Source organism: Diospyros lotus, chromosome 4 (genome assembly GCF_014633365.1).
Source record: "Diospyros lotus cultivar Yz01 chromosome 4, ASM1463336v1, whole genome shotgun sequence".
Classification (NCBI taxonomy): domain Eukaryota; kingdom Viridiplantae; phylum Streptophyta; class Magnoliopsida; order Ericales; family Ebenaceae; genus Diospyros; species Diospyros lotus.
In genome coordinates this window covers 11,149,678-11,163,337 of record NC_068341.1, presented here as the reverse complement: position 1 = coordinate 11,163,337, position 13,660 = coordinate 11,149,678, and the positions used below count along the sequence as shown (strand labels likewise).

Here is a 13,660-nt window from a genome sequence, read left to right as displayed (position 1 = left end):
TATTGTTCTAGGGAAAATATAGAAACAAATATATTTTGTTATTTGTTTCCTTCTTTATTTCTTACCTAAGTAGTTTTTAAAAATATTGTACTTCCATTCCGATGAGGATACAGTTTGATCTTTTGATATGTTTCCTATTTAGATAGGATTTATAGTCTATACAAATCCTTTTGGATGTATTATTAAGGAGACTTTGGTGAGTGAATTTAAATTTGAGAATTGATTTGGATTTAGTTTTTAGCTGTTCTTTGTTCTTCCTTTTGGTTCTGCATCACACCTTCACACGACCATCGCCCCTTCCACAACCCCTCAACTATGGCTCCAACCCTCTGAAGAGACAACGGTGTGCATGGAACTCCTTTGTAGCCAGGTCATATTGAACCACCTAGATTTGGTCAAATCTGATAGCTAATGACCTTCCCTGGCACCCCCTTTTTCTTTTGATAGCCCGGTCACAGTGAACCACTAAGTTTTGGCTAGATCCAGCAATGAATGACCTTTGATGCCACCCCTTTCCACCCAAAGGCCCTTTCTTCTCTATCTCTGATGTGTAGATGTACAAATCATGGCCTTCTAGTGAGCTTTAGCGAACACCCACATCCATTTTCTCATCTTCAACCTCCTCCAATCACTCTTCCCAACTTTGGTGAATCCATCAAGTAACCCCCTCTCATTCCCACTCTGCCACTTCACAAGGTAATTTTTTTTTATTTGTTGCCTTTTATTTTATTTTCTATAAAAAGATTGCTAATATTTGCTAAAAATTGACATATATGAAAAAAATTATATTATGTGGATTTACAAATTTTTCATCACTACAACAACAACAACATATCCAGCCTTTATCCCACTATGTGGGGTCGGCTACATGAATTCTAGACTTCCATATATTTCTGTCTTTTGTCATATCCTCATTTAGATCCATATATTTCATATCAAATTTTAATGTCTCTCCCAAAGTCTTCTTGGGTCTACCTCTACTTCTTTTTGTGACTAATTGTTCCATTTCATCAACTCTCTTCACAGGAGCGTCTCTTAGTCTCCTTCTCACATGACCAAACCATCTTAGTCTAGTCTCTCTCATCTTTTCCTCGATTGGTACTACTCCTACCTTATTACGAATAACTTCATTTCTAATTTTATCCTTTCTTGTATGTCCGCACATCCATCTTAACATCTTCATCTCCGCTACACTCGTCTTTTGCTCATGCTGGTATTTGACTGCCCAACATTCTGAGCCATACAGCAAGACTGGTCTTATAGCTGTCCTATAAAATTTTCCTTTCAATTTTAATGGGATTTTACCATCACATAACACCCCCGATGCCACAAATTTTTCATCACTATGCAAATAAAAAAAATTGATTAGAAATAGACTCATTAAACAAAATTTTTTGTTTTGTTTTCAAATTTTCGTTTTCAAAACAGCCAACATCAACCAAAAGATTAAATTTTTATACAAAATTGGAAAATGAAGAAGATGTGAAACTGACCAAAAAATCAAATGGACTCCTAAAAAGAAAAATTGAATATGAACACATGAAAACTGACAACAAAATCAAGTGAGTCCCTAGTTCTTAATCCTGATCCAGATTGTGGGATAGTACAATCCTGCAACCCATCTTCATAAAGTTGATCAAAAATGCACACAGGATCCTTTTTTTGGGTTTGATCTTATTGGGATTAATGTAGGAGTGCAGAATTAGGTAGGATCCTTATTTGGACCTGAATTCTATACGTTCTACTTGAGCTACATTTTGGAGCAATATATGGCCTACTTACTATCCCCACATGGTGGGATAAAAGCGTGACATGTTGTTTTATATGACCTACTTATTATCTATTTGCGTTTATGGTCCTTTTGGCCCAAGAGACCATTGCCCAAACTAAGAAAATACAAAATAACTTGGAGATTTCTTAGTCATTCTAGGGAAAAAGAAATAAAAAATTTGCCGGACTGTTTGCTTACCAAGAGAGGTGATGCATGGATATGTTTTTGTTGTTCTTCTTCTTTGCTGCTGTTGCTGCAATGGCAATGGCATAGCAGCAGCGGCAACATCAACATTTCTATTTGTTGAGGAAGAAATTCCGGATTAGAGTGGAATTTCAAACTAAATGATTGTAAGAGCAGTTAGTTTGAAGAAGAGATAAGATGGTAAGAAGAAGAGGTTGAATTCAAAAGAAGATAACCAGTTACAGCTGTTCCATAAAGATAGTAGGAAAACTGATTTTCAAGTTTAAATTTTATCTTATCTGTTGTTGTATTGTAAGTTTAAATTTGTTTCTGAATTCCTAGATTCTAGAGAAAGCTGATAGCAACTTCTGTATATATATGCAGCATATGATCTAAGGCAAAGTGTGAAACTTATTTCCATTGACCCCTTTTCCACTTAGAGCATTTCTTCCTAAGCATCTAAGTTTGTTCATGGTATTCGAGCCACCAATCCGGTGATTGCATACCTTATCCTCTTCTTCACACAAGCTGTTCCAAGATGCCTAGTACCTCGCCAATCAGTGAAGCCTCCACTACTTGTCCTACGTCCTTGGCTAGTACCTCGCCAATTAGTGAAGCTTCCACTACTTGTCCTACGTCCTCTAGAATCTCACAATCGTTTGTTGTCCCTATTTCCCTCAACCACCACACCCTTCAAATTACCCAACACAAACTAAATGGGACCAACTTTCGGGAATGATCTCAATCAGTTCTGTTGGTTATGAAAGGGAAAGGCTAGAGAAAAACTCAAATGGCCTATGTAGTTGATACTGAAGAAGGTAAAGTGACTAATTTTACCTTAACCGCATACCAATTGGAAATATTGCAACAGGTATTGAACCAGACACGAGTTACAAAATCATCAGATTTGGTGGAAACCCCAAAGCCAACAGTTCCCCTTGTTGAACAAGGTACTTTCCATCAGTGTTATCTCTCTAAATTGCTATCTACAGATGATTGGATTGTAGATACAGGAGCCTTAGACCATAGGACCGGTTCATTGCATGGATTGTCAGATTATAAAAGGTGTGATAGAACCATAAAAGTAACTATGGCAGATGGTACTATTTCTTATGCTAAGGGAGAGGGTTCAGTATATATACCTGGTTTATATTTGAAATCTATCTTATATGTGTCTAAATTGAAATGCAATCTGTTGTCAATCAGCAAAATCACTGAGGATATGAACTGTAAAGTGATTTTCTCTCCAACTCATTGTGTGTTTCAGGACCTAATTTCGGGGAAGATTATTGGCAATGTTGAGGGAAAAGAAGGCCTATATTATGTTAATGGAGCTGCTGGTACTCCTACCTTATCTAAGTTACATAATCCATTTTCATTTTTTGCTGTCTCAGATTCTAGTATTCAATTGTGGCACAAACGTTTAGGCCATCCAAGCTTTAGATACCCAAAAAATTTGTACCCTTATTTGTTTGTCAATAAAGAAAGCGAGTCTTTCGATTGTGAGTAATGTATTCTTGCTAAACAAACAAAGGCTTCACATCCTATTCACTCTTATCAACCAACTAAACCATTTTATTTAGTGCATAGTGATGTATGGGGATCAACAAAAACTCCAAACCTAACTAACACTCGTTGGTTTGTTACCTTATTGATGATCATGCTAGAGTTTGTTGGGTGTTTTTACTAAAGGAAAAATTTGAGGTGTATGTTGTGTTCAAAAAATTCCATCAAATGATACTCAATGTTTCACAAAAATCAATCCATATCCTTCGGTCGGATAATGGAAGGAAATAGTTCTCAATCGAGTTTGGAACCTATCTCAGTGAGAATGGAATTATCCACCAAAGTACATGTCCCTATAGCCCACAACAAAATAGAGTGGCTGAGAGGAAGAATAGACATTTGCTTGAAACAGTTAGATCCTTAATGTTTACCAGATTCTATTGGGGAAAAGCCATACTCACTACTGTCTATCTTATCAATAAACTCCCTACCTGAGTTCTCAAGTTCAAGACTCCTTTAAGTATTCTTCTGGCTACTTATCATTTTCTTATTCGAATGCTTAATTCATTATCTCCAAAGGTCTTTGGGTGTACAACATTTGTGCATAACTATCACACCAAATTGAAACCAAAATCTTTGAAGTGTGTATTTGTAGGCTATTCTCCCACACAACAAGGCTACAAGTGTTATTGTCCTAAACATTAGGAAATTTTTTGTGTCTTTTGATGTCTCCTTTCTTGAGGATCACTATTATTACTCTACCATACCTCTGCAGGGGTGACTTCTAGTGCAGAGCAAGGTAAGGATTTTTCACTTTGTCTTGAGGCAGTTAACTTGATTACTCGTACTCCTACTTATGTAACTAATCAAGGGGGAGAACAACCAGTCCAAAGTTCCTCAACCACCACCTCTGGTGTACTCTTGAAGGAGGACTCATGAATCAAAGCAAGGCCAGTCATTAACCCCAGAAGAAGGTCCGATACTTGAAGAGGATGGAAGACGGGAATTTGAAGAAGGAATTGTAATAACAATGCCTATTGAGGAGGAACAAAGGACAAAAAATGCAGAACCAGAACAACCAGAACCCTATGATTTGGATATTCCAATAGCTTGGAGAAAAGGGGTGAGATCATGTACGAAATATCCAACTTCTAATCATTTGGCATACTCTCGGTTGTCTTTGCAATTCAGGACATTTACTACAAAGTTGGTGAAGTGCAAATTCCTAGAGATATCTATGAGGCTTTACAAACACCACATTGGAGAAATGCTATAATGGAGGAAATGAATGCATTGGAGAAAAATGGCACGTGGGAAGTGGTAAGATTACCTCAAGACAAGAAGGTGGTAGGTGGTAAATGGGTGTTTACTATTAAGTATAAACCTGATGGGAGTATTGAGAGGTAGAAGGCCAGGTTAGTGGCCTAAGGCTTCCACCCAAACACATGGTTTAAATTATGAAGAGATTTTTGCACCAGTTGCAAAGCTCAATTCTATACATGTGATATTATCTCTTGCAGCTAATTTGGATTGGGAATTACACCAACTAGACATAAAAAATGCATTCCTCAATGGTGACTTAGAAGAAGAAATATATATGAGAATTCCTCCTGGATTTGAGACGGAAGCTAGGGAAGAAAAGTTTGCTAGTTAAAGAAGTCCTTGTATGGACTTAAACAATCCCCTAGGCATGTTTTAAAAGATTTAGTACAACTTTAAACTAGCTAGGTATAAACAAGGGCAATTTGATCGGCAGTTTAATCATACTTTATTTACTAAACATGCAACTAATGGTCAGAAAATTATCCTAACAGTTTATGTGGATGATATTATCATTACTGGTGACAATGTGCAGGAAATAAAGGGACTTAAAGGTTAGTTACAGCAAGTATTTGAAGTCAAAGACCCAAGACAACTAAGGTATTTCCTAGAAATGGAAGTAGCAAAGAGTAAGGAGGGAATCTTTATTTCCAGGAGAAAGTATATGTTGGATCTACGGAAGGAGACAGGTAAGCTTGGCTATAAGCTAGCTAGCACACCATTGGAACCCAACTAGAAGGCTATAGAGGATGGCACAGAAACAGTCGTGGAAAAAGGTAGATACTAAAGGTTAGTGGAAAAATTAATCTATTTATCTCTTACACGACTTGATATTACATATGTAGTGAGTCAATTTATGCTTTCACCCACTAGCAAACTTCTCAATGCTATTTATCATATCTTGAGATACCTTAAAGGAACTCTTGGAAAGGGGCTGATGTTCAAAAAGAATGAGGATCGAGGAATAAAAGGTTGGATCTTTAGAAGACAATAAGTCTACTTTCGGATTGCACTAAGGTATGGGGGAATCTTGTGACATGTAGACATAAGAAACAAAGTGTGATGGCTAAAAGCAGTGCTGAGGTAGAATATCGAGTTATAGCTCAAGGTATATGTGAGATGATATGGCTTGGGAAGCTTATGGGAGATCTACAAGTGCCAATAACTATCCCTACAAAGCTATATTGCGACAACAAATTGTCCATCAGTATGGTAAAAAATCTAGTTTAGCATGACCGGATGAAACATGTGAAAATTGATCGACATTTCATTAAGCAGGAAATTGAGGATGGTGGAATCAATCTTATATATATCCCTACAGATTTACAAGAAGCTGATATTCTCACTAAGGCCATGAATAAACAGGGTTTGAGCAAATTAGAGGCAAGTTGAGATTGAGATACATTTATTCACCAGCTTGAGGTGGAGTGTTGAGGAAGAAATTATCACGGAACCATGCCAAGTTTTGCTACGGATTTATTTTTTCCTGCTATGTCTTTAATTGCTTGCTATGTTTCTTTGTTATTCCATAGAATTCTCTTTTATTCCAGCTACTAGTTAGTTAGAGAGAATATCCAGCTGTAAAGGTGTTTGGGATATGACAAAATAGTTGGTTATGGGAGCTGCAATTTGCTGTGGCAGCCCCCTAGGATAGCTATATAAGCCCAAACGGCTCTTGAGAATGGTTATCGAGAATCAATCAACAAATTCCAGATTTACTCCCTGCATTCTCTCTCTATCTCCCAAACTATTCTGTCCCTCAATCTTCTTCTTCTCTCTAAACCTTTCTCTTCTACTACCATTCCCTAACCAATTCTAGTACACCTCGGGCGGAAGTTGATAGCAGTCTCAGCGACTGTGACAGAAATTCCGGATTAGAGTGAAATTCCAAATTAAATGATGGATAAGAACAGTTCGTTTAAAGAAGAGATAAGATGATAAGAAAAAGAGGTTGAATTCAAAAGAAGATAACCAGTTACAGTTGTTCCATAAAGATAGGAGGAAAACGGATTTTCAAGTTTAAATTCTATCTTATCTGTTGTTGTATTGCAAGTTTAAATTTGTTTTTGAATTCCTAGATTCTAGGAGAAAGCTGATAGCAGCTTCTGTATATATATGCTGCATACAATCTAATGCAAAGTGTGATTGAACTTAATTCCATTGACCCCTTAGCCACTTAGAGCATTTCTTCCTAAGCATCTAAGTTTGTTCACTATTTCTTCTTCTTCTTCTAGCAGCAGCAGTTTTGATGGTAGCACAGTATCTTTTCCTATTTTTGTTTTCCTTTGTTCCTGCAGCAGGTTTTCTTCTCTTTTATGTGGCTGCAGCTGCTGCAGTCAGGTTTCTTCTTCTGATTGCTTTTGCCACAGCAGTTCTTTTTTCCACATTTTTTTATTTTGCTGAACTGTTGTTGCTGTTTTTATCATTATTCTTTTTTTCTTTGTTTTTATGGGTAAAATTTAAATTTCATTGACTTCTAATGATATTTCTTCTTCTTCCTCCTCTTTTTTTCTTTAACATTTTTTTGGCATAATTTAGCCTTAGTCTTTACAAATTTTCTAGTATACTCATATTATATAGAACTGCTAAACTTATATTCCTCTTCTGGCAGTATTTTTCAATCCTTAATTTGATCCTATGCTTGATTAGAGTAGAAATTTGATCTCTACTTCTTCCCTGGATTTCTTCTTTCCCCTCCCTGAAATTTTTTCTCTTCTCCTCCAATCTTCTGCAATACTTCTTGCTGTCCTGCATCAGTTCTCCATTCCAGAAAATCCCTCCACTAATCCTACATATGATCTGGAGCAACTTCTGCAAATATGTACACAAGGGCTGCACAAAAAGGAGAAAACTTGGAGAGAGAGAGAGGGGGGGGGGGGGGGGGGGACCTAGTTGTAGAGGAACGCCACTCTAGGCTGCAAAATTTGACCGGTAATTTGACCACCAATCAATAAAGTATCCCATGATTGATTGGGAAAGTGGGATTATTGTTGTTCAAAGGATTGCAAGTAGAATCATGAAAATTTGAGCTGAAGACTACAGAAATAGAATGTTTAAATTAAATAAGCTTTGACTATGCATGTGTCGTGAGTGATTAGGGAAGTGGGAATATTGTTATTCGGAAGATGGCAAGTGAGGGTTTAAAGAGGAGATCCTCTTCCACTAATGTAGCATCATGAAATTTTGAGCTGAAGACCTTGGAATTAGGATGTTTAAATAAGTTTCAACTATATTATCCTATACTATCTCTGTAATCAGGAAGGTATCACTAAAAATTTGTGCTTGTTTTTTCTTGGACCAACTATTTATCCCTTTGGTTAACCATTTATCTAGCATCAATCCTGATGATCATTTTCTTTCCCTGTTTTTAGATTATTTAATCTTGGTGCTTAATAGTTGGAATCAGTCTTATGAAAACCAAATCAAGGTATCAAACCAAGAAGAGGAGAGGTCCACAGTTCAGTGGTCTGATCGGGGTCAAATCGAGATGTATTTTTATAAAATAAATATATATTAATTAAAATTATGATAAAAAATTTAAAAAAGTAAAATATATCGCATAAGGCTTAATAGATTTAAAAGTGTATTAAGTGACATTAATTATCCTACAGTTAAAAAAATGTATACAACAATATTAACTCAAATCTATGATAAAGTAAGGCCTAATCACCTGATTTTTTCTAAACTTTTCACTAATTTTCAATTTAATCTTGTTTTGAGAATTATTTCAACTTATGCCTAATACTTTAAGATAGTTGCAATTGTATCCTAATTTGCTCTGACATGTGCCTCTGCTAACGTGGCGAGATGAGCTGACACATTGATGTGTCTTAATATTGGCTCATCAAACCAACCATTCAAAACTCTAGGCTTCACCTGATTTATACTGAACTTTTCACCAATTTTCAATTTAATCATGTTTTGAGAATTGCTTCAATTTATGTCTAATAGTTTAAGATTGGTTGCAATTGTATCATAATTTACTCTAGCATGTGCTTCTGCTGACATGGCGAGTTGAGCTGGCATGTTGATGTGTTTTAATGTTGATTCATCAAGCCAACCCATTCAAAACTTTAAAATGACGCCATTTGTCCCTACTATGAAACAACCCTAGTGTCGTTTCTAGTGATTTTCCCATCGTTTCTTGCTAATTTTCTTGAGAAAATGGGGAACCCTTAGTTGGGTCATCTTCTCGTGTTGTCTTTGATATGGGTTTTGGCATCAGTCCACGGCCAGCCGAGCTCGAGCGACGCAATGGTAACGCTAGAGCTAAGGGTAGCGTTGAACCCACCAACTTCTCTTGAGTGGGCTGGGTCAGACCCCTACAATTGTGGGCTCGTTGGCTACAATGGCAACTGGGTTACCCAAGTCCAAATTGAGCACCGAGGCTTAACGGGGTCCCTGTCGGTGAGCGTAGCGAACCTCACTGCCTTGGAGCAATTTGAGGTCATGTCCAACCAACTCACTGGGTTGGTCCCTAGTCTCCTCGAGCTCAACTTGCTCCAGCATCTCCTTCTCAACAACAAAAACTTCTCTTTCCCGCCAATTCCTTCTTCGACTTAATGTCACTCCAAGTTGTTTACCTCGACTACAGCCCCTACTCGACATGGGAAATTCCTCGGAAGTCTCTGAGAAGCCACGGCCTTGCAGGTCTTTTCTGCCACATCGGTGAACACCCATACTGGGTTGGCTTGATGAATCAGCATTAAGACATATCAGCATAGTAGCTCATCTCACCACGTGGAGGCACGTCCTAGAGCAAATTAGGTTACAATTGCAACCAATCTAAAAATATTAGGCATAAATTGAAGCAATTCTCAAAACAGGATTGAATTAAAAATTGGTGAAAAGTTTAGGATAAATCAAGTGATTAGGCCTAGAGTTTTGAATGGGTTGGTTTGATGAGTCAGCATTAAGACACATCAACGTGCCAGCTCATCTCACCACATCAACAGAAGCACGTGCCAAAGTAATTAGGATATAATTACAAACAATCTTAAAAGTTTTAGGTATAAATTAAAACAATTCTCAAAACAGGATTAAATTGAAAATTGGCAAAAAGTTCACAATAAATCAGCTGTTAGGCCTAAAAGTAAAATAAAACTCATGATCAAATATTTAAATTAAAAATAAAAAATTAAACAAAAATTATCCTTATATTATTGAAATGATAGATGCTATTTAAATAGTTGACCTCAACTCCTTTCAAATATTGCAAATTATTATTGTATTTTCTAACATTTAAAAATAAAAAATGAAAGGAAAAAATTATTTTTTTTAAAAAAAAATTGATTGGTTCAACCAGCCTAGACCGGCCAATTCACTGGTCCAACCACAATTCTCGTAAAAAATCGGCCGATTTTTTGACAAGTGGTTTTTAGCTATGACCTAGATTGATTTCCTAGTTAGTTTTTGATTCAACTGTCCAATCCAATCCGGCTCTCAAAACACTAGTTGAAATTCAAAAACCTATTAAAAAAAACCCATTCTTTGAAGGGACCAAATTGGTCTCCCTTTCTCCATAGATGCTCCAGTTCAATGCTGGAGATGTTTATTTTTTCTTTTTTTCCTCTATTTTTTTGCACATTTTTTGTATTGTAAATGACCTTTATTCTTAATGTTTGGAATTTTAAAATATTTTTACATGCTTCATTTAGAAATTATATTGTTGTTTGGATTATTTATTCTTGTGGTAATTGCACATGGCTCCCATGTGCTAAACTGTCCCCCCCCAACTTTGAACCTATGCTAATTCATGTTAAAGCCTGAACTAAGCACAAAATTTTGAGAGTTAAAAAGTTAAATAGAAGCCCAAAATACTCTTTTTCAACAACAATTGTAAGCCTTAATATCACTAGGTGGGTTAGGCTTTATCAATTCTAGATCTCCAGCTATATCTAGATGTGGTTGTATTCTATAAGGCCTTTATATCCTATGTTATGTTTTAAGGGTTTCTCACCAATTTTTCTTTGTGCTCTCTCTCTCTCTCTTTTGCTACAAATTTCTTCCCTCACAAGTGCTTCTTCTCACATGTCCAAACCATCTCAAACATCCTTTTTTTATTTATTTTAATTCACTATACCATATCCAGTTTCTTTCTAATTAAGTGGGAAAAACCTGGGGGCATGACTTAAGTCAGAGAGCATGGGGACAACAACCACCATAGCCAGAAACCATGACAACAACTAGTCTTTTTCAAATGCCCTTTTTCCACCATAATCACCTCCTTTGGCATATCATTCTGTTCTTCCTTTTCCCTCCCCCTTCTCTATTTCTGCAACTGCATCAATCTTTGCCCTGTCAGCCTCACTTCCTTTGCCAACTACCATCTGAATCACATCATTCCCCCTGCAACCCCCCTTTATCCTTCTCTGCAATTTCTTGTCTGTTCATGATCTTATTTACCAATGCATTGAAATCGACACCTGCCAACCCAAGTCGTCATCCTCCTCCCTCCTCTTTCTTTGTCAAAGAACCAACCGTATGTGTATATACATCATTTGGGGTTTTGGTGTTTGCTTGGGCTTGGCTATTCATGTTTACAAATGTATGTAACTTGTATTTTGAAATGAATTCTGGGGGCAGCTGTGGGATGTGTATAAATGAGTTTGGCAATGGTAAAAGTGTGGATGGAGTTGTCAGGGTATGGTGTTCATGTGGTGATTATTGGTTGCCTATGAGCAGTCATGGTTTGATTTGATGAGGGAGGAACAGAGGGGGGATATTGTGATGTCAAAATATAATGCAGGTAATTTTTCAATTGATAAATAAGCATCTTTTTATCGTGTATGAGGTGCACTGTTTTACTTTGAACAGAAAATTGACTATCATGTTAGTTTGGTCTTTTAAGTGGTTAATGTAGGTTCCTGAACTTGGTGGAAGTAGGGCGGGGGGGGGGGGGGGCGCTTGGGAAAAGGAAACCCCTCAATGAAGAGGAATATTTTGCCCCAAATTTTCTTGGCATGAGAATATCAGAGAAATTATTGATTAATATTGCTGCCATTTTGTAATATTCTATCTTAAAGCCTTTCTGTGCCATTGGTTCTTCCATGTTATCATTTTCTTTTCCTTATTTCTTTTGGTCCAGCGGATTTGGGCCACTAAGGCACTTCCCTTGCGCATAATGCCAACCTAGCTGAAGTCGAAACTCAATCAAAAGTCTTTGAAATAAAATTTACTAGCTATGCTAGGGGGCACCTTTTCCATTGTTTCTTTTCTACCACCCTTTGACAACTGCTTCAGGGATTGGGCTGACCTCTAAATGCTATAGCAGTTTCTGTTTTCATAGCATCTTTTTGTTTTCTATTGATTTACCTGCAATTCACTTTATGACTGTTATTTGGAAGCACTTGTTCAGACAGTTCTAGGATTAAAAAAAAAAAAAAAACAGTGCTGGCTATGGTTGGGCATATGCTGTGAAAAGTTAATGAAAATAATGACGACTAAATGATGGAAGAAAAGAATGAGGCTTGGATTCATTTGGTCAAATGTCTTGGTTATTAAGTGATTGTCTGCAGGCTGACTTAGAAAATTTGTTAAAATTGGGGATTACAGGTATTGCAGTGTTTTGGATATTGAACTAAAAGCATGCAGATGTTAATGATAAAAGATTTGGGATAAGATATGATTAGCAATGGAATCATATTGAATCGCCTTTTTTAAACTTATGTAGTAAACTTCAATTCAGCTTCAATCTATTTTCTGTTACTTTTAGAAGTTTTTGAAGCTTCTTTGATGGCATTGTTCAATCAAAAACCTAGTTCTTAAATCTTCTTCAATGCTTGTTTTGTTTGCCTTGTATACTAATATATTTCTTTGGGGAATAAAAAGCTTTCAGTTACAATAGAAAGATGAGCAACAGACAAATAATTTCCCTTTGGAGAATTTCTGAATCTTTGTCCTTATCTCCTCTCGGTAACAGGTGGTGATGGCAATGAAATCCAAAGGTGGAGATGAAGCTGTATTTCAGACCCTGAACCGTGCACGTGAGCAATACAGAAACAAACTGCAAACAAATGCAGCTGCTGATGAGTTGGCTTCTTTATTTGCCGAGTGTGCAATTGCTGAAGCCTTGCCTACGCCATCTGAACAATCTCAACATAGTACGGCACTGCCATCAATTGAACTAGATGCTAATGGAACTTCAATCCTTGCAGAGAGTGGGCGGAAGCAAATTGTTCTCGATGCTGTCTCAGACGGAAGCAGCTTTGTATGTTTACAGTGTGGAGGTTTAGTTGGTAATGCTCGCAGAGATGAACACTACATGTACTGGTGCAGCAAAATCTGAATTATGTTGACAGAACTGTCAGCCTAATAGCTGCCGATTACAGCTCCTGCTGCCAGTCCAGTGTGGTGGAATTGGTCATTTACAAGCAGGACTTTGAAGTTTATGCATGGGATTTGCATGTGGTTGCGTCAAACATGGCAGCAGAGCGATTCGCTATTTTATGCCTCTGAATCTCAGAATCATGAAACATGTAGCCCTCAAATTGTTGTAAAATAAACAAACAGTAAATTCTTGAGTGTCTTTCAAGCTGGTGTTTTGAATTGTACATCTTTTAACACTTTCATCTTGGGACCCCGGTGCTCTAAGCAGTGTGGTTAACTGGCTGTCCTGCGCAGATGTAAACCCTATGTACTTCGATAAGCAATAAGAGAATGAGACATCCTTAACCAGTATGAGATGCCTTTCAAATTGATATGGAAGAGTGATTTTTGGTTGTCTAGCTAATTGGAGGCCACATTTCGTCATTGCAGTTGGGATTGACTGAAGGTTGAAATTCATGGGTTGTCAATTGAGAACGTGAAACTTGAGGATGGATCATTCAAAGGGCGGGAGGTGGAGATGATGTACAGTAATCAATGTAATTACACAAGAAG

At 37.1% G+C, this 13,660-nt stretch overlaps 1 protein-coding gene across 6 annotated transcripts in view; it reads left to right on the top strand.

Moving 5' to 3' along the window:
- The window catches only part of LOC127798829 (uncharacterized), a 31,220-nt gene extending 17,761 nt beyond the window's left edge, over positions 1-13,459 (top strand). The window contains exons 2-5 of one of the 6 annotated variants that reach the window (XM_052332456.1): positions 2,826-2,904; positions 3,222-3,294; positions 5,316-5,569; positions 12,702-13,459. In XM_052332456.1, coding sequence (XP_052188416.1) covers positions 12,708-13,067 — 360 coding nt within the window. In that variant the 5' untranslated portion in view covers positions 2,826-2,904; positions 3,222-3,294; positions 5,316-5,569; positions 12,702-12,707 and the 3' untranslated portion in view covers positions 13,068-13,459. The remainder of the gene's footprint in view (positions 1-2,825; positions 2,905-3,221; positions 3,295-5,315; positions 5,570-12,701) is intronic. The other 5 variants (XM_052332457.1, XM_052332455.1, XM_052332458.1 and 2 more) reach the window with 5 other exon arrangements.
- The last annotated feature ends 201 nt before the right edge of the window (positions 13,460-13,660 follow it).